At 48.9% G+C, this 26853-nt stretch overlaps 9 protein-coding genes across 9 annotated transcripts; 3 read left to right on the top strand and 6 right to left on the bottom strand.

The window, feature by feature from the left end:
- Positions 1-82: 82 nt before the first annotated feature.
- On the bottom strand, positions 83-2151 carry PEX2_082980 (uncharacterized protein; the record flags this gene model as incomplete). The annotated part of the gene is made up of 3 exons (XM_016745568.1): positions 83-520; positions 577-1895; positions 2022-2151. 3 exons carry the CDS (start codon positions 2149-2151, stop codon positions 83-85), a joined length of 1887 nt encoding a protein of 628 aa, XP_016595381.1.
- Positions 2152-2612: 461 nt separating this feature from the next.
- PEX2_082970 (TFIIIC subunit 6 family protein) lies at positions 2613-3556 on the top strand (the record flags this gene model as incomplete). The annotated part of the gene is made up of 2 exons (XM_016745567.1): positions 2613-2669; positions 2720-3556. 2 exons carry the CDS (start codon positions 2613-2615, stop codon positions 3554-3556), a joined length of 894 nt encoding a protein of 297 aa, XP_016595380.1.
- A 1505-nt stretch (positions 3557-5061) lies between these two features.
- PEX2_082960 (uncharacterized protein) lies at positions 5062-5280 on the bottom strand (the record flags this gene model as incomplete). Its single annotated transcript, XM_016745566.1, has 1 exon — positions 5062-5280. The coding sequence occupies one exon, from the start codon at positions 5278-5280 to the stop codon at positions 5062-5064; it is 219 nt and encodes a 72-aa protein (XP_016595379.1).
- Positions 5281-10385: 5105 nt separating this feature from the next.
- PEX2_082950 (glutamate dehydrogenase (NAD(+))) lies at positions 10386-13778 on the top strand (the record flags this gene model as incomplete). Its single annotated transcript, XM_016745565.1, has 3 exons — positions 10386-10695; positions 10751-13581; positions 13644-13778. The coding sequence occupies 3 exons, from the start codon at positions 10386-10388 to the stop codon at positions 13776-13778; spliced, it is 3276 nt and encodes a 1091-aa protein (XP_016595378.1).
- A 314-nt stretch (positions 13779-14092) lies between these two features.
- Positions 14093-15333, bottom strand: PEX2_082940 (uncharacterized protein; the record flags this gene model as incomplete). The annotated part of the gene is made up of 2 exons (XM_016745564.1): positions 14093-14152; positions 14236-15333. 2 exons carry the CDS (start codon positions 15331-15333, stop codon positions 14093-14095), a joined length of 1158 nt encoding a protein of 385 aa, XP_016595377.1.
- A 730-nt stretch (positions 15334-16063) lies between these two features.
- Positions 16064-16858, bottom strand: PEX2_082930 (alpha/beta fold hydrolase; the record flags this gene model as incomplete). Its single annotated transcript, XM_016745563.1, has 1 exon — positions 16064-16858. The coding sequence occupies one exon, from the start codon at positions 16856-16858 to the stop codon at positions 16064-16066; it is 795 nt and encodes a 264-aa protein (XP_016595376.1).
- Positions 16859-17995: 1137 nt separating this feature from the next.
- Positions 17996-20152, top strand: PEX2_082920 (threonine/serine exporter family protein; the record flags this gene model as incomplete). The annotated part of the gene is made up of 1 exon (XM_016745562.1): positions 17996-20152. One exon carries the CDS (start codon positions 17996-17998, stop codon positions 20150-20152), a length of 2157 nt encoding a protein of 718 aa, XP_016595375.1.
- A 188-nt stretch (positions 20153-20340) lies between these two features.
- Positions 20341-20859, bottom strand: PEX2_082910 (uncharacterized protein; the record flags this gene model as incomplete). The annotated part of the gene is made up of 1 exon (XM_016745561.1): positions 20341-20859. The coding sequence occupies one exon, from the start codon at positions 20857-20859 to the stop codon at positions 20341-20343; it is 519 nt and encodes a 172-aa protein (XP_016595374.1).
- A 3241-nt stretch (positions 20860-24100) lies between these two features.
- Positions 24101-25144, bottom strand: PEX2_082900 (Short-chain dehydrogenase/reductase SDR; the record flags this gene model as incomplete). Its single annotated transcript, XM_016745560.1, has 1 exon — positions 24101-25144. The coding sequence occupies one exon, from the start codon at positions 25142-25144 to the stop codon at positions 24101-24103; it is 1044 nt and encodes a 347-aa protein (XP_016595373.1).
- Between the last annotated feature and the right edge of the window lie 1709 nt (positions 25145-26853).

The following is a 26853-nucleotide window of genomic DNA, read 5'->3' as shown; positions in this document are numbered from 1 at the left end:
GGGGGGGGGGGGGCATGGGCAAGTAATTCGTAACCGTAAGAGATGAGCGAGATTTGAGAGATTGAATGGATCTCTACTAAAGCTACTCTCCCGGTCTGCTTGAGCCCCACCGCCGAGGTCGCTTCCCTTTTTCGATATAGTTCTTAATGACACAGGGAGAACGATCAGGGCCCTGACACACTTTGTGGCGGTCAAGATGCTTGAACTTCGGACCAAGCGGTCCGTTCACGAAGTGGTATTGGCCTGCAAATCGATACTGACGAGTATCACCTAGTGGGTAGAACTTGTCACCCCAGTGGCCCCTGTAATGGAACCATTCTGTTGGGGCGGAGGGGCTGAAGGTGGATGCCCGCAGATTCTCGCTGTCGAAGTCATAAGTGTAGGCCTGCGAGTTGAGCAGGGGATCCCAGAGTGGACCGCGGTCAGTTACATCGTGTAGCAATCCCCAGGGGAGAAGGTACTCATGCACTCCGGCCGTGGCGTACATGGCATGGCTGCCCTCAGCAGAGTAGATGACGGGCTGGTAAGGTAAAGTCAGTGAATTTGTACTTGCAGCTTGTGCCATTAGGTCCTTACCCGTTGTCCGATCTTCTCAACGGCTTCATAGCTGTAAGCCTCTCCGCCCTGGTGAGCACTGAAGAAGAGCGCTTTCGGTTTGCCGTTGTGAAATCGCACCAGACAATGCTCCCAGTCGCCGACATGATTGCCAAACCGCACGTTGACAACAGTGTTACCGAGGTTGAAGCTGTAAAAGTAGAACCAGAACGCATCGACGATTCCGTTGCCTTTGTCCATCACCACTAGGATTGCAGGGGCATCGCTTCGACCACCGGCACCACCATCGTAGATCTCCTCTCCTCCATAACGCCTGCGAATCTCCTCTTTGAGTATTTGCTGAGCTTGAAAATGTTCATCGGCGTTGGATTCATGTACAGCGGCAGCCTCTTGTTGCAATTGGTAAAAATCATACCACTTGGCACGATCTTCCTCCGTGTCACCGGGAATATCACCATCGATTCGACCATCCCAATCAGCCCAGGATTCTTCTTTATGATTCTCATCTGTTTGCGGGATATTCCTATCGCCCTCCAGCCATGGTGGACGCGTCTGTACATCATCATTGCTCGTCAAGAAAACGTGCCTTGGCCCCCACTTGTTCAACTCGTCCAGATCGGCCAGCGTCGGATGGTCCCATTGAGCCTGAATCGGAGTGTAATTTAGGGTCGGAGTAGTATGATGCAGGTGCTCTGCGATATCCCCCGGCCAGAACTGCTCGCCAGAATAAAGGTGAACGAGTGGGGCATAGTGGAAAACATAGTCCGGGATCTGCCGCCGAGCCCGCTCTTCGGCATCCCACTCGGACTCACTAGTCCCGCTAAGCCAAAAGGACCGCCAGGGTGCCTCTGGCTCGGCATCTTGCGCATTTACCCACTCCGCGGGATCGCGATTTCCAAATTCCCCGTGTACGGTTTGTATATGGGCCGCACCACAGATGCCGAGCCATCGACAGGATTTGCGGTCGAACCACGAGCGCGAGCTCGCGATCCAGCTCCGCTCCTCCCAGTCCTCCGCAGACCAGACAAAAGCAGCCGGCCGGAGTACGTGGATTATGCTGTTGATGGATACATAAGCGATCAGGGTCGAGAGCACGGCAATGGTTGCCTTGGCCTTCCGGGTCATCTGCTGAAGCGAGTCGACATAGACTGTCAAGGCTGAACTATGTGGGGTATGTTCATAGACTGCGATTTTGGGAATTCCAGTCGAAGCTAGGGGTTCAATGCAGTGGGAGTCAAGTGGTAGGGCTGCAGCGGTCGGGCATTCCCCAGGAACTATGGTGGGACGAGAGATAACGAGAGTTGGGACAAGGAGGGCACACAACAGGACCGCGGGGTTACCTATATAAAATCACACAGTCCCTTTGTTAGCGAGCCCGGTTTTCCGAGTCCAGCTAGAATTTCCCAATAAAGATACCAAAAAAGGAATAATAAAAAGAAGAGGACGGCAAGAGCGGTTCAAATTACTAGTCACACCGGGAGCGAGCGGAAATGCATAGAAGTCATAGCCAAGGCGGATGCCATATACCGAGTACATATGCTTATCCGTCCAGAGCCGGAGCGGAAGCGACGGGAACTTACGAAGAGATGATCCCATTGTCCAAGTGGACCAAGTGGACCAAGTTGTCCAAGTTGTTTAAGTTGTTGCGGTGAAGGAGATTGTGGGATGTTTTTTTTTTTTTCATAAGGCTGAGGGAACTGGGCTGGGCACCACTGGACTTCCAGGGTTCTAGACAAGATTGTATAATCATGGAATAAGTATACAGATGTACCTCCAACATAGAAAATGATATTTAATAGTACATTATGTTCGAGAACAAAAAAATTTAAAAAAAAAGTTAATTATCTACGTAAAACCCCCTCTGAAACATAAAAACATGCACATGTTTATGCCATTTGCCACCAGGTCCTCATTATGTTGATTATGTCCCAATCGGGAAAGAGAGGGGAACTCTGACGATCTCACCGCTTGCAGAAAGCTGACTCATCTTTATCTCTTATCTGGACTTTTCGTTCCAGACCATTCAGACAGGGCTCGAGCTTGCAATTCATCATACAATGGTTGACTCCGAATCAGATGGAGAATATGAATACGAATATGGCACAGAGACCGAAGTGAGAATCACTGACCTTGTCTTCTCTCATCTCTGCTAATCAAATGATAGAGCTTTTATCTTAACCTGGACCTGACCGCCCACCATGGCCCAGTGCGCCCCCCACGCCGTCGTCCGAAGGAAGCAGCATCTCTGGAAGATACACAGAATCCTGCAGATTACATGAGCCAAGGGTTTCCAAGCGAAGCTTATCCTCCGATCGAGAGCGCTGAGACAGGCAATCTCCCGAACGAACGAATTCAAATTCTCGACCTCCACACGAGCAACCCAATTATTTCATACTACAACCAAATGTTCAGTTGCTCCTGGGCCGATCAAATTGGTACTGAACTGGTTTTCGCCAGTCCAGATGCAGAAACCGACCCGGATAACCACTTCCCTCCACCGCTACACCGTGGACCCTCCTATGAGCTTCTAGCCGCCAACACGGTGAAGATCCTCGGTCGGAAGGCACACCTCGCCCCCAGTGCTGGGCCAGGGCCAGCTCAAGGTTTCACCGAGGGACCCTCAAACACAGCACCTACCCCAGAGTCCGTGTCCTCTCAGATCGCAGAACCCCTTGGCGCACCCCGTCGTCCCGCAGCCCCATCCCACCAGGCGCAGTTCCTCCACAGGTTGCAGCAGATCAAGAACTCCAAGGGAGAACGTGATATCGTTCGCACGGTCATGAGTACACGCCGGCATGTGAATACCGCGGATAGACAGCAAGGCTGGGCCCGTACTGAGGCGCAGCTTGTTGAGATTGAACGGCTGAACGAACGTGCTTCGAGAGGGGACTTGGATGCTAAGGCGACTCTTGAGCGGCTGATTCAAGAGCTCAATCCTGACGAGGCAGCGTCTGAGTCTGACTCGGAGGTGACATCTGACAGCGATGATCTTACTTCATGAATGTGCAGATCGACAGTATGCTGACCTCGACACAGAATTCGGGTCTAGGTCTAGACTCTGTGTCGTTGAGTCGATCATCCGGAGCTGAAAAAGCTACCCGATGTCGGAATCTCACTGGATCTGCGTTGTAGTCTCTGGGCTATTACTACGTGCCCGACTTGTGTTGTCACGTGGAAGTACCAGGAGCCGTGAACCGAGGACCAGCACCGACGAAAAAATATTGATCTCCTTGCTAGAAGCAAAGAGGCTACTATCGTGATGGAGATCCACAACTGACTCTCTCTTTCTACAATATCGGAGGAATAGCATCACAACCCGGGACTATCATCCCAACAACAAGCAATCACCGGCGATAACAAGCCCCACCCAATTTGACTTATCGTCCCATCAATGGGGCCATCTTAGCTACGCTAAAATGAACCTGGTTCACTGTCTAGGTGGATCTAGATGGTAACGTCATCTATAAACGCAATGTAGGAATGAATTCTTTGTTCCCCTAAAAATCAATAATCACGCAAACCTTGATACAATCCCAACAAATATGTACAACCCACAACTTAGATCGCTCTTGGAGCCAATTGTATCCTGTATCTGGTGCACCCCTTTTGGCATCTAGAACATCTGAATAGAGTACAGAGCAGGTTGTGCGACCTCGTCTCCCTCCTCAATGTGAGACTGGTGACGTCGTGATCGGCAGATCTCACATGCGCTAAGTAGATGGTTCGTTACTCGCATCGGACTACTCCGTACTTGGGAGCTCCTAGTTGTCTATCTTGTACCATGTCTTCGGTACTTTGTATTCCCCACACATGAAAGTAGTGTTCTAGAAACCACAATGTGAGTCATGGTCGCACCGTATCTTCGACTTTCCGAGGTTGAGTGCAAATACGGGACTACCCAAGTTCTAGGTTCCATAAATTATGGTTTTAGCAGGAGAGCCATGGAAGGTAGTACAATATATAGGTAATGTTTACTATATTGGGCAATAATCATAGCAATAAGGGTGTTGACTGTCCCTGTCAAGGTCACACAAAAGTATACAAAGTAGTGCAATAATAAAATCTCCAAGTTTCATTTCTGATTTGGAAAGCCTAGGGAAACGCAAAATTAAGAACACCAATTCCCCAGACTTTTAAAAGCGCCCGATTGCGCAAAACCAGAACCAGATAACAAATGTCCGCGCCGCCATGCATCACGCTAAATCCAACAGGTAAGAATCACAAAGAAAGAACAAGACAAAGACCCAAAGAGAAAGACATAAGGCTAACAAGCATCGCGGATATCAAGTGAAGGGCAAATAGCAGAAATGAGGGAGAACAACGAACAGGACAGAGCAAATCCGCCAAACAGTGTCCCATATGTCCATGTGTGCGAGACCATTATCGGGAAATATTGGATGATGGTACAATAATTTCTTCTTGAAAAGGCCAAGAAGAAGAAGAACGTATTGAAGAAGGATGGGTGATAACGGAGAACCGAAACCGAGAAAAGAAGAAGAGGTTGAATCACTCCAGACTCAAGCTGGGGATATTATTGTAGCAAGCCTTGCCCTTGGAGAAGGCAACGGGCGATGGCGGAGGCGCGGGAGGCATACCGTCGATGAGGATCGAGCGGTTCTTTTCTGTCCTCTGAGCTGAGGCTGTAATGGCGCGGGAGATATCCTGCGACATGGAGAAGGAAGGAGACATGACGGGAGTTGCGGTTTTGGTTGCGACGGTGGCCATTGTTTTTTATTTGGATTTCGAAGGTGTAGAGGTTAAGAGGATAGATTAAATCTCTTGAAAGTCGAGTGTTTAAATATGTTGAAGAATGAGGTTGTTGGTTTGTTGGGGTTTATACTTGAAAGTATGGGCTTAATCGACAACCTCGGCTGGAAGTTGAGAAATGTCTAAGGCTGGATTGCTTTTCTGAGCTAGATTCACGAGGTTGAAGGTCAGCTTTCTGTTTGTGCAGAGTCCTTGTGCTTTGTACTTGGATTTGGCATATGCTCCGGTATAGATGAAGCTTGTGGCTCCGAAGTTGCCCGAGGCCCGGTTTCGGTGGATCGGGTCGGAGGGAGCGATGTGATGTGGCAAGTGGTGACGGGAGTTAGACTTACAAGGATGAAAGGAATTATTGGGTTCGGGTATTCGCGAGATGTAATGGTAATATATGTTGATGGGAGGCAAGAAGCGAGTTGTGGTTGTTGAGATGATAGGATGTAGTTTTGACAGGGGTTGTGAAAAGGCTTGATTAACTTGATTATTGCAGCGATAGTATTGCTCCGGGAGAAGACTTGAAGACGATCAGAGTGAACGATGATATCAAAGCTGTTGACAGTGCTTGATATGTAGTATTTGAAAATAATTGCACAGGTGAATGAACAAAACTAGAAGAAAGAGTGAGACGGTTTCAGGGTCAATGGGTCGTTTATATTTTTTTTTCTCCTATCTTAAATAATAATATATAAAAAAAAGATATGAGACACCCAAAACAGATAATCAAATTAAAAAAAAAAAAAGCCATCCCCGTAAAAGTGTGGAGGAGTACATTCCCTGGGGAAGCATGAAAGTACCCAGTACAACCATACCTGGCCAGGCCCTAATGCTTACTCCCTAGAGATCTACCCGCCAAGCCTATTCGCCTCATTCTAACCCGCCTAATAACCCAGTTATCGAGGTAGGGATGGGGAACATTCCCCATCGGAACAGCGGGTGCTCAAGCCGGAAACCTGTCGGGGAGAAATAAAAAAACAAAGGAAATGGGGCCTGACGCGTTAGTGTGGGGGAGAAGACTAGGGGGTGATAATCGATGAATCGATTGGATATTATGTATTGTGTTATTGACGTTATTTGCCATAGAAACAACTAGATTAGAAGCGGGAACAGCTAGCGAAAGCCGATTAAACCGGGTGAAGCGGCAAGGCTCTATTTCGACCTACTGAATTAGTGCTAGTTTAAGGGTTGTTTTCTATGATTCTACGCCTTCTAGCGTTTCCCGGAGAAAACTCGCTGTTGACCTCGGCATGAGAGCGAATACGACGATCCTTTCGAGAACAAAAACCGCGGCCCAGCGACCAGATTGCCGGGGTTATGGAAGGGATTTTTCCGTTGCGGTGGCAATAGGAATCGGAGCTATTACTTGACACCTGGAAATATATATGTTGTACTCTTCCGGGGAAAAGGCATCATCCGATAGGTAGGAGATGCCTAACAGCTATTTTCACCGTCTCTTGAAAATACTCGAATCAGGAGTTTTTCCTTTTGATGTGCTCACCGGTTCCCGAGGTGCATTGCTAATCAGGACGATCTTCCAAATTTTGAGACAACATTGCCCAAAGGTACTTACTTGGGTTGAGGTGTATGTTGTAAAAGGGGCTCAAGTACCGGTATATCCGCCTATAGTATAACTCCGATCCATCACGTCTGACAAAACTTGCTGTTGTACAGCATATGTATGAGATGGTATATTGCACAACGCCACAAATAAACCTGGAATATTTTTGGCACTTCGCCTAAATTTCAAGGGCAAGGAGTGGACCACACCAGGGGCCGAAACAGTCTGGGGCGCATATCAAATCCTTTGTTTGAGATATGCTTACATCGTACATCGTACGGAGTAGACCCTAAAGGGTTTACGATGCCCAACACAGGGATACGATCCATGACCCGGGGTTAGCTTTTTCCAAATCCTACGATTCACCGTTACCTCCTTGGTAAATTCAGGGGCATAAACGTTGAGCCACAAAAGTACCAAAATCCCCTTTGGCCGTTCAACCGTTGATCGACCTCCGAATAAGGAACTCCACAATTCTTCTCCCCCGGATTCAAGGGGCCACCGTAGTGATTTGACTATTTTCAATATGCAATGCACTCCACTCTGCTACATACTCACAATGTATGATTATCTGGGGGGGAAGGGGAAAGGGTTGCTCCAGAATCTCTAGAATGTCCATTCCATTCCAATTTCCTGATTTCCTGGGTACCGGGTCTCCGACGGTGATCCAAGGCGCACTTCTCAGCAATTTCGGACCCCCTTCGATCGCGGATGGGGTTCCCCGTACTATCTGCTTATAATAATAGCAACACCAATATACAACGGAGTATCATATTGTAGTATCAGCAACTTCTGTGTTATGTCAAATATACTTGCATATTGATGTACACCATGTACCCTGTGAAACGTTGTAGATAATAACATTCTTTTCGTCTTTATCATGACCACGTAAGATAAGCCGGCCAGATGGTGACTTGTCCTCTTCACCGCTCGTTTAAAGATACCTTTGACTATGTACCTGCGATAGATTGTAGAGATAGGCCAAAGAGGCGGAGGGATGATCTGGCTACCCAGTGTGTTGTTAGATACACCATTCTCTACATTTGTGGCGCCAACTGTGGGATAGATTTCTCAGGTACAAGATGTACAACACATCCTATGCATCCATGATGCATGATTATGAGCTGACGTGGTCATGGGCTACTAGCCATTCGGACTACTTGAGCATACATAATATCCATGTTGGTCTACCCAACACGTCGGATCGGCTCGTCTAACTTATCAACAGACGGGATATCCTTGTAGTTGCCAGGCTTGGTGATAGGCAGCCTTGGGCATTCCTACAATAAGTACCCTGGTGTATCCCTCCAGCCAAGGATGATAAGGCGAACGCAGGGCTGATGCGCTTGATGCGCAGGGGATACTTCGATCGCAAAAGATCGAGACCAGATAATCGGCTCTTCGCGTTGCTGGGAAACGTGCCCGATCTACTTCGTACAGATTGGCACTGACGAATTTTCAGATTCGGAATCGCGTTTTACTCTGGCCCTTGCACATCTTCGAAGATCTTTATCTAATGATGCCATCCCTTGGGATTGTACCCAAGATCTTTCAGGAACGAGAGCCCTACTTTAACTGCAGCCCTGAACTTTATGAAACTTCCAACCTTGCAGAGAATATGGTTTCAAAGACGCAAGCTGACTATCTTCTAGATGATCTTCTGACCTGCTGATGCCCGTGTCCTGTCTTGGGACTTGACCACACAAGCTTCCCCCTAACTGCCAACACCAGTGAAATATATTCAGCTAGTTGTGAACTTGGCGCCTGAGCTCGTGTCAGATGGTGACACCAATCAGGGGCCCGGAAACCTTAGGAAACATGGGGAACCCTTTCTATGTGTCAAGCGAACCAAATAAGCCGAAGTAAATTGAAGAAAATCTGGGGGATCGGAAGGCCATCCGAGCTGGAGTGCTCTCCCCAGACCTCAGACTTGAAAAAAATCAGATGAATGCCTGAGGCTAATTAGCCATTTTACGTCACGGGAACGGATTATCATTTCCCCCTGAGGATAACAATTACTTCATATCTCGGTGGCCGGCGGGACCTTCCAATCGCAAGCCTGCCGAGAGTCCGCAATCACGTAAAGGCCCCGCCAGAATATTTCTTGGGATGCGTAAAAAAAAAAAGGCTCACGATGGAATTGTTGGGGTAAAGAGGTCTCAATGCACCATTTCTAACGAATGGCAATGTGCAACTGAGGTGTGTGCACTGTATACAAGAATGATAGTTATGTTTACCCCGCAAGCCATCCAGGTACCAGCCTTGGAGAGCCCCCCTCCGGTTGGAGATATGACATTACACATGTATACTTTGAATGTTCTAGCGAGATATTATTGTTAATGACCGGCTTTTCTATCACCGGGCCGGTGATATTTGCAAAGATTTGCATCAAATTGCAATTGGCCTTGGCTAAACGTGTCAAACTCGTCAAACTATCCTCCAATGGCGTAAATCCCCCGGACCGAAACAGCCACCAGTGGATCTAAATAAGTAGGGCAGTCGATCACGATGCGATCTGGGGGGTACGCCATTCGGGCTGGAACATTGAGAATGAGGCATTTAGCATAATCTCCAAAAAATTCGGACGTCTCTTATCCTAGTTGAGTGGGTTCGCCATGACACATTGCATTCCACGATGTTCGATAGAGATCGCATCATTCCAAGGTTCTCCTTTACAAAGTATACCTCATTTATCATTCATGTACTATAATAAGACATCTCAGGTGACCTGTACTGTTCTGTTTTCAGGTCACCCGCTTCTTTTTTTTTGCCCCTGTTCCTGTAAACTAGTTCCGCTTCAGCCACGTTCGAGACTATTGAGGCAATTTTTCCCTCATATCGGCCCGCATGACGCAGCGGGATTTTTTTTTCTATCGGCTTGAGCTCGGAAGGAGGGGCGGTGAGCTCCAATCAACGTGCAATGTATCGCCGCTTCTTAGTCAAAAGTGGACATAGAACGAGCGTTTTGGGGTGGAACAAAGTGGAACTGCGGATCTCAATGGGCTTCGAGACCTCTATACGGTTGAACCTCCCGCCTACCATCGGTTATAACTGGCCAAGGGGTTTCCGGGACATTTTACTTGGGATATGTAATAATAATAGAAATCAAATCAAGGTATTAATAGTGATAATAGAGATAATTACTATTAAATCTGGTCAATCAACCTTGGAAGTTATTGTATAAAAGGATCAAGGGTTCCCCGGATTTTCTACTTCTGATTCCAAAAACACCTATCTTTCCCCTTGTCTTATCACCTTCAGTCCATGGCGACGATCGGTGATCATTGTATTTGCCAGTAAGTTCTTACCTTCTCTTCGTTCTCTCTCTCTCTCTCTCTCTCTCTTTCTCTCCTTGCTTGTTATCTCAACTTGTCGGTCGAGATAAGAACATTCTTTGTGTCGCCTTATCTCATCACACGTGCTCGATGATTCATCCCAGCTCATGCTCATTGACTTAATATAGCTTCCTACATCTTCTTGCTCTTACGTGTTAAGAGATTTACCTCACCACATCATGTCGTCTCCCATAACTACCCCACAGTCGGAGACCCCCAATGGCAATGGCGTGAGCTTGCCTTCTCGTCCTCAACCTAAGCTCTTTGCGAGCCAGGATGGAAGCTCCGGCACTGGCACCCCCATCGGTTTCCAGCGCTTCCCCCCCCACAACAAGCACTTAGATCATGTCGTTGGAAGTGCTTTGCGACAACCCTCCCCGCAGCCCACTCATTTGGGGATTCCCGGTACCCCGCACCGTGTGCTCTCCGAGGAGGACCCGGGCTACATTGCGGCTACCTTCGAGGGCAAGCAGAAGCAGATGGAACAAGGTCAGTGGAATTGCTTGGTGATATCGAGATGATACAATTGGCTGATTCTCAGCAGTTATGGACATATTGGAGGAGAAGGGCTTCTTCCCTGCGGACTTTGTCGTCTCCGAAACCAGCTGGTTCTATAATCAGCTTGGCATCGACGATACATACTTCCAGACTGAGACTGTGGATGCCATTGTGACCCAGATCCTATCCCTCTACGCCGCCAAAGTCGCCGCCTATGCCCGCGACGATAAACAGCTGGAGATTCGTCTGGACAAAGAGGCCGAGGATCATGCTGTATATATCGATACCAGCAAGCCCGGTACCGTTTCTGTCAATGGTCCACGCTACGAGCAGCGTATCGATGAGAAGTACGTCAACCACTCCAAGGGTGCCAACAGCTACCGTGTGGAGACCTTCCGTTCGCCTAGTACTCTTCCGGGCGAAAACGGCCAGCAGCTCCGCTGCTACTTCGTGTACAAGTGCCAGTTCGCCAACCCCACCCCCTCACCGAATGAGACCAACATCGATATCATTGGCGAGAAGCGTTTCTTGCAGAAGGCCACCCCCAACACCAAGGCGATCTACCAGGAAATCATCGCCACGGCCGTTGGTCGCTCCGGTCCCGTCATCGAGATGTTCGAGATCGAGGGAAGCCGGGAAAAGCGTCTGGTGATTGCCTACCGCCAGGGCTCCGCCATGGGCTTGTTCAGTGCCCTGTCGGATCTGTACCACTACTACCGTTTGACCAGCTCGCGCAAGTATCTGGAAAATTTCTCCAACGGAATCACTGTGATTTCGCTCTACCTGCGTCCCTCAGACAACTCCGAGATCTCCGCCAAGTTCCCTCCCATTGAGGCTGCTATCCACCAGATCATGAAGGAGGTCTCCCTTTTGTACTGTATCCCTCAGAATCGCTTCCAGGGCCATTTCGCCACTGGTCGTCTGAGCTTGCAGGAAACAATCTACGCTCACTGCGCCTGGGTGTTCGTACAACAGTTCCTGAACCGTCTGGGCTCAGAATACACTTCGTTGGCTGCTCTTTTGGATAGCAACAACAGTGTGCACGCAGAGTTGCTCTCAAAGATTAAGAAGCGTCTGCGCACGGAGACATTCACTGCGGATTACATCTTTGAGATTATCAACAAATACCCCGAGCTGATCCACAAGCTCTACCTTGACTTCGCCAACACCCACTACGTTCAGACCCAGGACACTGGTGATGACTTCCTCCCCACCCTCAGTTACCTGCGTCTGCAGGTCGACGAGGTCCTCGATGGTGCCAAGCTGAAGCAGCTCATCCGTGGCACCGCCCTCAATGAGCACGACGAGATGGTTATGACCTCCTTCCGCGTGTTCAATTCCTCCATCCTCAAGACCAACTTCTTCACCCCGACCAAGGTGGCTCTCAGCTTCCGCTTGAAGCCGGACTTCTTGCCAGAGCACGAATACCCCCAGCCCCTCTACGGCATGTTCCTTGTCATCAGCTCCGAGTTCCGCGGTTTCCACCTGCGGTTCCGTGACATCGCTCGTGGTGGTATCCGTATCGTCAAGAGCCGAAACGGCGAAGCATACAACATCAACGCTCGCTCGTTGTTCGATGAGAACTACAACTTGGCCAATACCCAACAGCGCAAGAACAAGGATATTCCCGAAGGCGGTGCCAAGGGTGTCATCCTCTTGGATGCTGATCACCAGGACAAGGCGCGGGTCGCCTTCGAGAAGTACATTGACAGTATTCTCGATCTGCTCCTCCCCCCGGTCAGCCCCGGTATCAAGGATCCGATCGTTGACCTGCACGGCAAGGACGAGATCCTCTTCATGGGTCCCGACGAGAACACTGCTGAGCTCGTTAACTGGGCCACTGAGCACGCTCGCGGCCGTGGCGCTCCCTGGTGGAAGTCGTTCTTCACTGGCAAGAGCCCCAAGCTGGGCGGTATTCCCCACGACGCTTATGGCATGACCACCCTCTCGGTCCGCCAGTACGTGCTCGGAATTCAGCGCAAGCTGAACATTGATCCCTCCACACAGCTCAAGCTGCAGACCGGTGGTCCCGACGGCGATCTTGGATCCAACGAGATTCTTCTTTCCAACGAGAAGTACGGAGCCATTGTTGATGGAGCCGGTGTGATCTACGACCCGAACGGTCTGAACCACGAAGAGCTCCTCCGCCTGGCCAAGAAGCGCGCGATGATTTCAGAGTTCGACATGACCAAGCTGTCTCCCGAGGGCTACCGCGTCCTGGTCGACGAGAAGAACATCAAGCTTCCCAGCGGCGAGGTTGTCCACAACGGCATGATCTTCCGTAACACATACCACCTGCGGTCACAGGAGAAGTTCGACGTATTCGTGCCCTGCGGTGGCCGCCCCGAGTCCATCGACCTGGCATCCGTCGGCAAGCTCATCAAGGACAACAAGTCCACCATCCCCTTCATCGTCGAAGGTGCCAACCTGTTCATCACCCAGGACGCCAAGCTGCGCCTCGAGAAGGCCGGCTGCATCCTGTACAAGGATGCCTCCGCCAACAAGGGTGGTGTGACATCCTCCTCCCTGGAAGTCCTAGCCTCATTGTCTTTCAACGACGAGGAGTTCGTAGAGAACATGTGCATCCGCGAGGACGGCACCGTCCCCGAATTCTACAAGGCCTACGTCCGCGACGTGCAGGAGGTCATCCAGTCGAATGCCGCCCTTGAGTTCGAGGCCATCTGGCGCGAACACGAGCGGACTGGTGTGCTCCGCAGTGTACTCAGTGACCGTCTCAGCTTGGCCATCACCAAGCTTGACGAGGAACTTCAGATGACTGAGCTTTGGGACAATGTTGCGCTCCGTCGCTCTGTGCTTAGCGACGCTCTGCCGCGTCGTCTGTTGGAGAAGATCGGTCTGGAGACCATCTTGGAACGCGTATGTTTCCCCTCTCCCCCTTATTTTCTATCTTGTTTTTGAATCCCGCTAATCAATCCCAGGTCCCTGAGAACTACCTCCGTGCCATTTTCGGCAGCTACCTGGCCAGCCGCTTCGTGTACGAGTACGGCAACCAGCCCAGCCAGTTCTCCTTCTTTGACTTCATGAGCAAGCGCATGGCCAAGCTTCAGTCGTAAGCTTTTGGAATTAGAGATTCCTGTTACGAAAGTGCTGGTTTTGACACTGTTTTGACATTATCTTTGTTTTTTCCTTTTTGACGAGAAAGACTTATCCGAGTCAACGAAATACTTAATACGGAACAAAAGAAGATCTGTTCCCCTGACGAATGTATGGGTTAAAAGGCTTGGCGAGCGAGAGAAGTGAAGCCGTTGGGGCAGGGTGATCCTTTAGAATCCAAAATCCTTACCCATTGGAGAAGGCAGTTTAGTCCTACATAACTCTCTCATGCAAATTCTATTATATTACACGAATCAACTCCCTTGAAAAATGCTTACTTCCACCTACTTAGAGTCGAAACAGACTCAGCCATAATCAACGCAATATTCACTGCCTACATGGGATGTTAGTTGACATGGACACCTTGAAAAGCCCCATAAACCGAGCTTGCATAGAATAGCAACAAAAAAAACTCACCAGTAATAAATCAACACCCTCGGAAACCTCAACCTCCCACCTCGGCCGTAACCTCACTTTGGATTTACTGTAATCCATCGCATTATGTCGCGTGATATCCATAATCTTCTGGCTACCCATCATCACACCCGTACCCAACGTAGTTACCTGCATCACCCGCAACTCGACTTTTGAGCCGGGGGTTGCATCGGCCTCTGCATCAGCAAGACCGAGATTGGTACTTGTACTGGTACTGGCATGGACATTCTGCGATGCAGATGCGGGAAATGGTGTAGCCGGCGCCGGCTCCTGCCGCGGCTCGAGGGCATCGAGCAGATCACGCAGCGAATTAGGTGAGTCTCGACGGACGGAGTCGTAGGAGGGAAGAATAGAGGGAGACTGGGGATGCTCTGTATGCCTCGGTGTTGATGCTATTGGAGTCTGTGAATGTGAACTGGGGGGTGGTGGATGTACTTTCTCGTTCATCTGTATCATCCCCGCATTCCCCTCACAACGACCACTTCCACTTGTTTCTCCAACTCCAACTCCAGAAACAGCACTATAAGGCGGCGGCTCGTCTGCAACAGAACCAGACAAATTAGCCCCCACTCCCACTCCCCCTCCCCCTCCAACAACCCCGGCCCCCTCCCTACCAGCAAGCGCATTCGCAAACCGCACTTCAAGCCTAAACCCACCACCCCCTACCCCAAGCCTAGACCCAGGTCCATCGTCAGCCGACGGCACAGAAGCAACCAATAGATCATGATGCTGCTCAGGAAGTTTAACTGTCCACTTCCGCGACAACCAAACCCGTCGCAATACGAGCACCGGTACACCGTCCGCGTCGCAGATTACGCGGCTCGTGTTCGGCCATGGTTTCCCGTGCACGGTGTAGAGGAGAACATTGCGGTGTGGGCTGTCGGGGTCCTCGTGTGCGCGGATGCGGTGGACTGTGAAGGTCGGGGAGGGGGATTTGGTGTCTTGGGTTGGTGTTATTTTTAGGGTTGTTGCGGTGTTGGTTAGAAGGTCTGCGGGCGGGGAGAGGAGGTGGTGGGGTTGGAGGGCTATTGGTGTTGCGGGGGATGTGAGGGGAGTTGATTTCGATTTGGAGGTGGGCATTGGGCTGGTGTTTATGTAGATATTGGTTGTATAATGTAGATTGTGTATATTGTAGAGATATAGGAAGAGTTCGAGAGACTAATGATGTTGATGTGGGGTCGGGAGTGGCGGATAGGTGTAGGCATGACAGCACTGAGGTCATCAATTAGGAGTATAATATATACACATTGTGGAATAAGCAAGGAAGTTGTAAAATCCCCTCCATTGGTCTTATTACCTTCTAGTGATCTATGTAAAATCCAAATAAGATTGAAGCAACTCTAATACTCTGAAGGTTACCCCATGGTTGCGGACATAACGGATATAACACCCTCAACGATTTACCGAGGTGTGATATAGAACTATATCGGACTACTTCAGAGTAATATTCGAAATCAGTCTACTTCTATTCTGTCTCTTTTTATTCCCCAGGACTCCCCAAATCGTGCTAATCCGTATCAGGAGATCTTTCCACCCACCTTGCATACATGTATGTTGTAGTAATTGTATCTCTTGGCGATCTAGATCTCCAAAAGTACGTGATTCTAGAATCCCACGTATTGAAAGGGTGAGTGCATTGTGTATGGTATTGTATATCGCACGGCCCTTCGATATTGTTATCTCCCAGTGCCCCATGCCACTAGTATAGTTCCTTTCCAGCACCACGCTGGATTTACGACACAAATGACACCTCCCTCAAGCCTCTAGGCTATTTATGATACTCATTTAGCGGACAACTTCATCGCTCACATCATTCATGCACAAGCTTTTCAAACCCATCAGGTATATTTCCCTTTTCAATCCAAGCCAGAGCGGTATCCGCAAAGAGCTGCGGATTTTGTCGATTCCATGGATGCCGCATTTCCGGATGACTGTAAGCGATGGTCTCAGGATTTCCTTCACGACCAGTCTTCATTAACCTCACGCCAACCTCCTTGCTATCACCACTGGGTACTAGACCCCCCTTTGCAGCAACCACAATCAAAGTCCTAGCAGCCCAAGGAGCCGGCCATTGCAATTCGACTGAAGGCGTCATAGTTTGTTGACAAAGCGCCAGCGTGCTTAAGCTTGGATTACGAGGAATATCGGTACCATCCATCGCCCATCGAATCACCGACCTCGGTATCAGATTTTCGATACGCTGCGTCGCCCATACCGCACGGGGAATGTAAGGCGTGAAGACAGTGCGAGGAATTGACATAAACCCCGATACAAATACTGTTTGCACCAGGTCGGGATAGGCACATGCGAGCTGGATGGCTACTCGAGCGCCGAGACTGTGTCCTACAACGTGTGCGTGCGAGTCAATTGCCTTGTCGCGAATAAGTTGTGCTAGTAAATCTGCGGCAGACTGCACTGAGAATTCTTGGTGAGTCGATTGGCCGTGGCCTGGTAGGTCGGGGGCCAAAACGTGATATTTGGTTGAGAGATAGGGGACCACGAGGTCCCACCAACTGCCAGACACCAAAGCGCCGTGGATTAGAACGATAGACACGGGTCCGCTGTCATTCCAGCTTAAATAGGAGACTGGGTATTCAGCTGTCATTTCCTGTGAAGTGCTGGGGTGAAGGTTGTGTATTGGTAGAGGTTGTGGGGGATAAGGATGGCAGGCGCGGACAAGGCAGATGTCCTACAACCTTGGAGGTGAGTTGTATGATGACAAAATCTACTGAGATTAATCTGACAGAACCGTACGATGAAATACAGCCAGGCTGTCATCAAATGGTAGAAGGGCAAGATTATTCTAGACTAGATACTAGTAGGAGCTAGAATGTAATTTATGTCGAGTCATCAAAGGTACGTCGATATATGGGGGCGGAAAAATGTCCTAATATGGATTAGTGCGACTTGGGTAAAACTGATTTCGACTAGTATTGTACGATCTGTGCCTATAACTCATATAATTGATATAATTCATAAATTCATCTCAAAAGTACATAGCATGTTTTCTTTTAGAATCTTAGATATGTACTCCGTAGCATCTCTAACGATCCCGTGAACATCCCAATTCTTCAGGTGGAACCATGGTCCACACGCCAATAATAGCCCTGAAGAGGCGCAGTCTAGACCAGAGAAAATTCTGCTTCACATAGATCTCTTCGAAGTTTAGAAAATTTAAGAAATTTATTTGAATCAATACAGCTGTCTTGATGTGGTGTATGTTAATAGCAAAGTAGAGATCAGCAAGAAACAAAGTTAGTGTGGACTAGTGGCTGAGAAGCTTGTTTTTTGATGTCAAATGTCAGATGTCAGATGTCACTGCAGTTGTTTGGAAGTTTCTTGGAAGTATCAGATAGAAATTAATCAGCCTATCAGGGGGCCCCCGGGGTACGTGCTGTTCCGAATTGGGTCAGGCCAGGAACAAATCCTGAACGTCCCGTGTCAATGCCATGACTTCAATGCATAAATTGCATTACGTGGAGCCTTGAAATTAGACCGGGTTCTCCTCATTTCAAACAAAAGGAACCCACTTCCCCCCATTTCCCATTTTCTCTTTTTTCCTCTCTATAAGATGTCCGGCCATTTGTGGGGCCCTGTTGCTAGACCGTTGCCGCATTAGCTTTTCTGCTGTGGAGGTCTGCTGAAAGAGGACCTATTTCTCTGATATTTCGCATCTGGAAAGGACAAAAGCCACTACACTTCCGCCCGCTTCCGGAAGAATTGAAGTTTGCCGTACTGCGCCATGTCGGATGCGCAGGAAAAGTTTCCGCCGATCCCTCCGCCTCCTGCGGATATAGCTGAGAGGGACCGAACTGAGGACAAGGATCACAATGCCGATAACACAGAAGCCCTTCACACCGACGAGGTTAGCCTGAAACCTACTATCTCGACTTCCCAAAGATGGCGCACAGCAAGTCAGCGGGTTCGCAATCGGGCTGCAACAATAGCCGAGAAGCTCGGACGACCTCCCGAAAGAGAGGCTGATGGCTTGGATTCGCCGATGTTACCAGAGTACTATGGAGCAACAGACGATATCCGAGGATTCGAGGCACGTAAGGCAATCGACGAGGAAGATCGGCTCCCAGGAACAGATTATGATTCGCAAGCGCGGCTCTTGGTGGAACGAATGGGGTTACACCCCGAGCCACGGCCTCCACGCATCGAAGAACCCCGTTCCGGGTCGACAACCCCAGGAACCCCAGACGGGATGGCAACACCCGGTGGTCCACCTGGAGGACTTCTGTCACAGTTACTCCGTGTATACGCCAACAACCTCCACACTGCAAGCCGGATGAGTGTTGTCTCCACGACTTCAGAAACAGACCTGGACACAGAAAGCATCCCAGCATCCGGGACAGCGACACCGGCTGGAAAGAAAGACAAGTTGAAATGGTATAACGGTAGCCACCCCAACAAACCAACCCACAGCTATACTTCCTCCCTCATCAATGCATCCATGGATTTGGGTCGGGTCGGGGTGCCCGGAGCCACGGGTCCCCCACCCGTGAATCACAAAGAACGAAAGAAGCAAAAGCGCAAGAGCAAGAAAAACGTCAAGCTCACCGTCCACATTGCCGCCATTCTCGCCCGCCAACAGTACATCATGCAGCTATGCCGCGCACTGATGAAATACGGCGCCCCAACCCACCGCCTCGAAGAGTACATGATGATGACCTCCAACATACTGGACATCAAAGCCCAGTTTATGTACATCCCGGGTTGCATGTTCATGTCGTTCGACGACCCGCTAACCCGCACCGCCGAGGTAAAAATCATCCGCGTAGTGCAGGGTCTAGACCTCTCCCGTCTCGCCGAGACACACAACATCTACAAAAACGTCGTCCACGATCTCATCGGCGTCGAACAAGCAACCCGCGACCTAGACGAGGTCATGCAGCGAAAGCCGCGCTACAACCGCTGGATGCTCATCTTCCTAACCGGCTGCGCCAGTGTCGCCGTCGGCCCATACTCCTTCAGCGCTCGCCCCGTCGACTTACCCATAATCTTCGTCCTCGGCTGTTTGGTAGGCTTCATGCAGTACGTCGTCGCGCCAAACTCAGCAACCTACTCAAACGTGCTCGAAGTTACCGCTGCGGTCCTCACCTCCTTCATCGCGCGCGCGTTCGGCAGCATCGAGCACAACGGCGAGCGCGTCTTCTGCTTCTCAGCCATGGCGCAGTCTTCAATCGCAATGATCCTACCAGGTTTTGCCGTGCTAAGCAGTAGTCTCGAGCTGCAGTCGCACCAGATGAACGCGGGATCGATCCGTCTCGTTTTCACGATTATCTACTCGCTCTTCCTCGGGTACGGCGTTACCGTCGGCACGACGATCTATGGGCTGATGGACCACAATGCTACGAAGGAGTCGACGTGTTCGAATCTGCCGGAGGTGTGGGGGAATGAATATATCCAGCACTTCCCTTTCGTCGCGCTGTTTTGTCTCTTCGCTGCGCTGATTAATCAGTCCAAGCCGAAACAGTTGCCGGTTACAATCTTCATGGGTGTTTGTGGCTATGTCGCGAATTACTTTAGCACGAAGAAGCTCGGCTCGAATCAGGTCGCTAATACTGTTGGCGCGTTCACCATTGGTCTTCTGGCTAATTTGTATAGCCGGGTGTGGCATGGTCATGCGGCTGCTGCTATCATTCCGGGTATCTTTACCCTCGTTCCGTCGGGTCTTGCGTCCAGTGGATCGATCATTTCGGGACTGGAGTATGCCGAGGCTGTTGCGTCGGGTAATGTCTCTAGTACTACTAATAGTGCGACGTCTAATAGCTCGCTTACCTCACTGGGATATGGTATGATCCAGACGGCTATTGGTATTTCCGTTGGGCTGTTTATCTCCGCTTTAATTGTTTACCCGCATGGGAAGAAGAGGAGTGGAATCTTCAGTTTGTAGACTCGGGCTTGTTTTTGTTTCATCTAGCGATATATTTTGTTTGTTTATATTGTATCATTTACATTAGCATTTCGATTCCCCAAAGAGCGGAGAAAGCGTTCCATTTATACCAGCACATATACCATCTCAACAAATCACTATACATATCAGTATATTTATACCATGAACACTAATTCCAATATCCAAAATCACAACGTCAATACAGCCCCCAAAAATGCAATCCAAGCTGGCAAATCCGCAACAACCATCCTAACCCGATGAACCCCCACCCAACGCGCCATATCAACAGACGCGCCGACCCCACTTTCTCCCAAATCCTCCTTAACAGCAACATCATCCACAATCCTCTTAACGGGGTTGATAACAAACGGCACGAAAACCAAATGTCCGACCGCGCCAGCCAGTCCGATCCAGTAAAATGCCGTCGTTTGCAGCGGCTTGCGCGGGTAATAGCGATTCAAGAAAAGCGTGCCGGCGGCTGAGGTTATTGTGCCGAGGTTCAGCGCGAGGACTGTCCATACTGCGCGATTGAAGACGTGGGAGTACCATTTCGGTAAGATTTTGTCGGAGGTGGGTTGAAGAGAGGGGAGGAGGAAGCCGGTGGTTGTTGTTAGTTCTAGGAGGGCGTGTGCGAGGGTTCCGGTGCTTGTTGCTAGTGGGAGGGTTTGGAGGAGGAGGTGGGGGTTTAGGATTAGACCGGAGGCCATTTTGGAGGTGGTTTGGTAGGTGGTAGGATTTAGATCGGTTGGTAATTGAGGATATGTGATTATATGAGGATGTTATGGTGATATTAATCGTATGACTATCAAGTTGGCCCCGGGAGTAGGGACTTTAGGGGGTATGGGGGCTGAAAGGCTTAGCGAGTCTCCGGGGGATTAGGGGTGGATTTACAATATTTCTTACCCGACCTAATGGACTATAGATGAGTAGTGTCCATTGCAAGTACATTGGAGCTCTTTCTCTAATCATATATGTACATGTACATCTAATGTTGGGTGTGCCTGCCTGTTTGTCACCTGCCTCCTAATCAAACAAATCTTTTCTTCCTTTTACAGTCACACATCATATAAATATCCTCACTATCAAGCATCGTGTTCAGCTTCCTACCTTTAGCAACCTCCAATATTCTGGTTTCTTGTCACCCATCATGCAAAAGACCAGGCTGCTTCAGATCTTCAAAGACTTCCTCAGAGAAATCGATGAGTTTAAGCAAGCAGACCATGGGTCTTTCGAACTTTTTGATGCTGGCTCGGGGTTCAGGACAACGTCTTCAGGACCCGGAATGCCTGTGTCAGATCTAGGTTGGGCGCTTGTCGAGATCCCACAGGATAGAGTAGGGGAAAATATGGTAAGAATTTTCCCTTCTTCACTTACCACCGTCGCCCTCTCAACTCTCTTCTTACTTTCTCTGACACTCACCCCTCGGCAAGACCATGAACACAAAACTCCTATAGCTATTCGGGCCAATCCTGGACCATGGATAACCCTGATGTCCGAGTTAAACTTACATCTTCAACGCATTATAAGCCGGGGTTTGATCCTCCATCTAATTAGGTGATCTCGAAGCCTATGACATACCATTTGAAATCAAAGTATTTAGCTAATACCTCCTAGAAATAGGAGCTAGTGGAAGGCCTGAATTACAGAGATGAGCTGCGCTAGGACGGGTGAGGATAGCGCTTCGGTCAAGCCCAGGTCCCTCTTAATAAGCAGCAACTGCACTGGACCGTGGAAGTTGTGGGATATACCTCCCTCGATGGTCCATGGGGCTTCGTTTCACGACCTCATATCCTGCTATCACTCCATAAATCTTGTGAGACCACATGATCCAGGGAAAATCGAGAGTGAGACTAACATATTAATTTTATTAGACCATTACGTCCCTTGAACAACGATCTCGATTCATACCTCGATCAGCCCGAGAACTGCTTCTCGAACATCGTGCATGCCTCAGAATAGGGCAAATTCACACCAAGAGCAGCGCATTCCACAAGATCGATTTCGCGCGCGAATTAATGCCATGGTCATATTTCGAGCACGATGTTGCTTATGCTTTATGTAGGAGTTGGGAATGGCCCTTGAACTGGGGATTCCATCACCATTTCAACTCCTACTTGCTGTTCCCTGCTTCCGCAGTAATGGAAATGATCATTAGGAACACAGATGATGAGATGCTGCTTATATACTATAAGGATATATGGAGACTCTTGGCCATGAACAGCTTCACTCTCGAAAACACTCCAAGAAGAGGAAAATGCAAAGCTTTAAGACTGACCCGAGAGTTCTGTGGCTCACTGAAGGGATTTTTTCAACAACAGACTTGGATTCATATCGGCTTCCTTGCCTCGAAAGATACCTAGCAAAAGCAGAAGCCTTTGACATCAGCCATTGAAAAGTGTGACATCAACGAGATACTCTAGGGCAAGCTTGTACTATCTGCTTGGGAGTCAATCAAAGAGAGAGGAAAAAGGGCAAGAAGCCTCAACCCTCTTCACTGGCCGATTCATTCGGAGCTCGAAAAGCATGAACTGGATAATCGGAAAGGGATACCGGAACATCCAACCTACTACAGGGAGGACAGCGATAGAGAGTGAGGTTAGTGTGCCCAGTTAAACCCCGTTATCAAAGCCTCTCTAACAATTCAAAAACAGGCCGAACAGCAAAATATCACCGTCTCTCTCCTCAAAACCAGAACCCCACGAGATGGCCTGATTTCGAAGCTGGCTCAGCCTAATTTCGAGGTGCATCGTCTGAAATAATATCCGGATGAGATGAGATGCTTTGAATCTCGAAATCTTTTCAAAGATAGGATTGAGAAGTGTATACCAGGAGAGGTATGCCAATGGCAAAGGAAGGAAATCACGCGTCAAATGTAAGTCGAATGAAGAAAACTACTGGAAATTGTCAATCATCTTACTCACTGGTTTTTATTATAAAGGCGCGTTATGAGAAAGCCCGCTCTGGTGTTGATCTCATATAAACTGCTTGCCTTTGGGAAAAGAAATATTGTTCAAGAGCGCCTCCCAATCAGAAAAACAATCAGGCACACCAAATTCAAGGACCATGAAGCGGGAATTGGAACAGAAGGTCGAGATACCCGACAATCTTGTTTACCTTCTAACTAACAATGAGCCTGCAGTGACTGCATCATCGAAACTGCCATAGAAAGGACTACCAATACCGGACAGCCCTAGATCGAATTCTATATCTGTAACCGAGTCATGCGCACATTGATTGCCAGTACTTGCACACTAATACTCGCAATCTTGATATTACAAAATACCCTATCAAGATGCCTTCTCCAGCAAAGGTTCGCTATGTGGTTCCTCTGCCATGTCAAAGCATGATAGAAATTTACATGAATCTTTTTCAACCTAGACCGCTCCGTTTGAGACGCTTCTTCGATGATGTGACTCCGATTTGGCTGACGATGCTGAAGGCGCTGTGGCCAATCCCAATTTACCTATGGCCGCCAGGCCAAAATCCCTTGATTCCTCCTTGCCTGACATAAACTGGCACGATGGATCCTTTTCAAACTACAGCTACTTGAACCACAAGTTTGAATAATAATTACCTCCATGGCGGTAATTTGAAGGCCATACAGGAGTGGGGATTTTGTAGGGGAGCGGAGCTGCGGAAAGATCAGTGAACTATCGAAGAAGGGGTGGAGAGTGTCACTAACCGTAACTATATAGATACACTGCAGCTTCGTCTCTACATGAACTCGGACCATACAATGGAACAATAAAAGGAATATCTACAACAATGATAAAAAAAAATAACAAAATCGCAGTGATACAATAAATAAATCTAGAAGCTGTTGATTTATTTGGAAGAACAGAAATCTTCTTTTTCTTTCTTTCATACTTGATTGAATTGAGACTAGGTGTATCGGATTATAATTCTGTATCCTGAAATCATAGCGCAAGACAGAACACCATAGCTCCATCAGATATCCAACAACATCCTGTCCATATCCACTGACCGACTTAGCTCTGCCACAGTCTCCTTCCACACCTGAGTTTGAATCTTCCGACCATCATCACTATCTCCATATCCTGCAAACGGAGCCATCTTACAGTCACTCAGATATTTGCCGTCCGAGCTCTCACCAGCCAGTACTACCGCATGAACAAGGGTCCGAGCACCCATAGGGACAGAACGGCCCACAACCCTCTTCATACCAGAGAGGACGACCCCAAAGGCCCCCTCAGCCGTACGATGCAACTCAGATCCATAGCAAAAGCCAGGGTTAACAAGATTGAGAATCGCACCCTGGGAAGCAGATCGATGGCTGCGGATAAGCTCCAGGAAAAAGAGCTGATAGAGTAGCTTCGACGTGTAGTATCGATCACCCATGTCGAAATGCGTTTTATCATCCAGAACTTCAATAAGAGGAATGCCCTTCGCAGTGGAGACCTGGGCTTCTTTGAACTTCGCCCAAGCAGCAGTCTCGCTACCAACGATTGAGATCACAGGGCGGAGACGTGTAGGATTGGCTATAGCCTGTTTGTTGAGATTGGAGAGGAGAAAAAGAGTAAGCAGAGCAGTGCCCAGCCAGTTGATCTGGATACTGGACTCATGCGATGTCGATGGAGTCTGGGTGTAGTTGAAGTTGGCAACACCGGCGTTGAGGAGAGCGAAGTCAATATAGATGCCAGACTGTTGAAGCCGTTTGACAAAGCTGGTAATTCTGTCATAGTCTGCCAAGTCTAGCTCCCAGACTTCGACCATGGGAGGCTTGGTAGACTTGGGGAGTGAGGCCAGGAGGGATTTGCGCGCTATTTCGCCTTTGGAGAGGCTGCGTACCGCTAAGATGAGATGTGAGAGACCAAGCCTTAGCAGCTGGGCTGAGGCTTGGTAGCCTAGGCCAGTGTTTGAGCCTGTCACTATGCCGGCTTTGCCTTGGAGAGATGTGGTGGAGGGTGCCTTGGGAGGGCACACTAGAAATTGCCGGTATAGGAAACCGAGGTAAGAATTGTAGAAAGACATCTTGGTGTTATTGAAAGTATGAGAGTAGATAGTTGTAATTATGTATTGTGAGAGGGCTACAGAGGGTATAAATACTTGAATGGCACATTTACTTCCAGGGATGTATAGAAAAACCGACGGTGCCGTTCTCAACTGTGATTGGCTGGTCGGGCTTAAGCTTGATGTCCGAGAAATCGACGGTGCCGTTCCCATCTTCCCTCTCCCATCGTCCATCTTCCGTCACATTTAATTCGATTGATTCTATCATGATCTCGGGGGTAATCCCCGAAGCACTCCCTCCATCCCAGTTGTTACGCTATCTCCCGGCCCACCAAGTCTTGATTTGCTTGCACTGCCACTACGCCATTCAACCGGGGGCTACCACCCGCCATCTTAAAGAGATACACCATTTAAATCGCTTGCAACGTCGAGCATTTGTTGAATATGCCTCTCAGTTTCAGCTAGCAGAAATTGGTTTTATAATCTTACCAGACGAGACCCAATTTCCGGTGGACTCGCTACCGATCCACGACGGGCTGGCCTGTCGCTTTGAGGGGTGCGCTCACCTATGTATCACAATCCAGCGAATGAAGGCGCACTGGTCATCTGTGCATCATCTTACTGCTAAAAGTGATGGCAGATGGTGCTCAGTACCGCTGCAGACCTTTTTTCGGGGAAATGCCTTGCGTTATTTTACAAACCCGGCGCTCTTGTCGTTGTCGACTGATAGTTCAGAAGAACCGATGAGCGCAAGCGAGGAATCTCCAAGTACTGTAAGTAGAAGAAGTAATCTTTTAATAATAATTGCTTACCTGTCATTTGCAGACTATCACATCCCCTGATTTAGACGAGGAGCAAAGAGCATCAAGTCTATTTGTCTATGAAAAAGATATCTCGTTAAGCGTCGAGGACATGCACCTCTTCGATCATTATCTGAACCACACATACAAAACGATATTATGTGGCCCGAATACCGAGAGCGTCTTCCAGATTATTGTCCCGCAACTAGCCGCTAAATTCCCGTTCCTGCTTCACGGCATGCTAGCCTGTTCAGCACTCCATCTGGCTTCCAGCAACCCCCAAAACCAGAGATCATATATGCTGCAGGCAATACGACACCAAGACCAAGCACTTCCAGCATTCCACTTGGCAACTATGCATGTCGACAGCAATAATTGCCAAGCAATACTGGCCTATGCATTCTTCCTCGTCGTTTATGGCTTAAGCTCCGAAAGTGAAGATGATATACTATTTCTAGGCAGTGAAGGGCAAGCCAACTCCTCGTGTTCCAACTGGATTAGTCTTTTACGCAATGGCTGTTCCATGCTGTGTAATGTCTGGTCTGAACTAAAACATGGGCCATTGGCTCCTTTCGCAGCACTTTGGCGGGATAGTCTCGGCATCACCGCGGACCCCAGTGATCCTTTACTGGTATCCTTGCTGTCTGCAATTTCAGATTCAATTGAAGACGTCGGTTATGACCAGAGATTTTTAGATAATGATATGCGTATATACCACGATGCAGCTCTCAAGTTGGCCGAAGCATTTGAGTTCACTCGACGATTTGGCGCGTCTTTGACTGTTTGGGATGCTCTCGACTCGTGGCTGACACAGCTTTTGCCCGAATACTTTGATTTGTTAGATCGAAATCATCCGGGGGCATTGCTACTCTTAGCTCATTACGCTATCTTGCTGAAGCCACTCCAGGCAGAGTGGTTTCTGAATGGTCG

This window comes from Penicillium expansum (assembly GCF_000769745.1).
Source record: "Penicillium expansum strain MD-8 chromosome Unknown contig275, whole genome shotgun sequence".
Lineage (NCBI taxonomy): Eukaryota > Fungi > Ascomycota > Eurotiomycetes > Eurotiales > Aspergillaceae > Penicillium > Penicillium expansum.
Note: the sequence above shows the minus strand (reverse complement) of the source record. Positions and strands in the feature narration are given on the sequence as shown.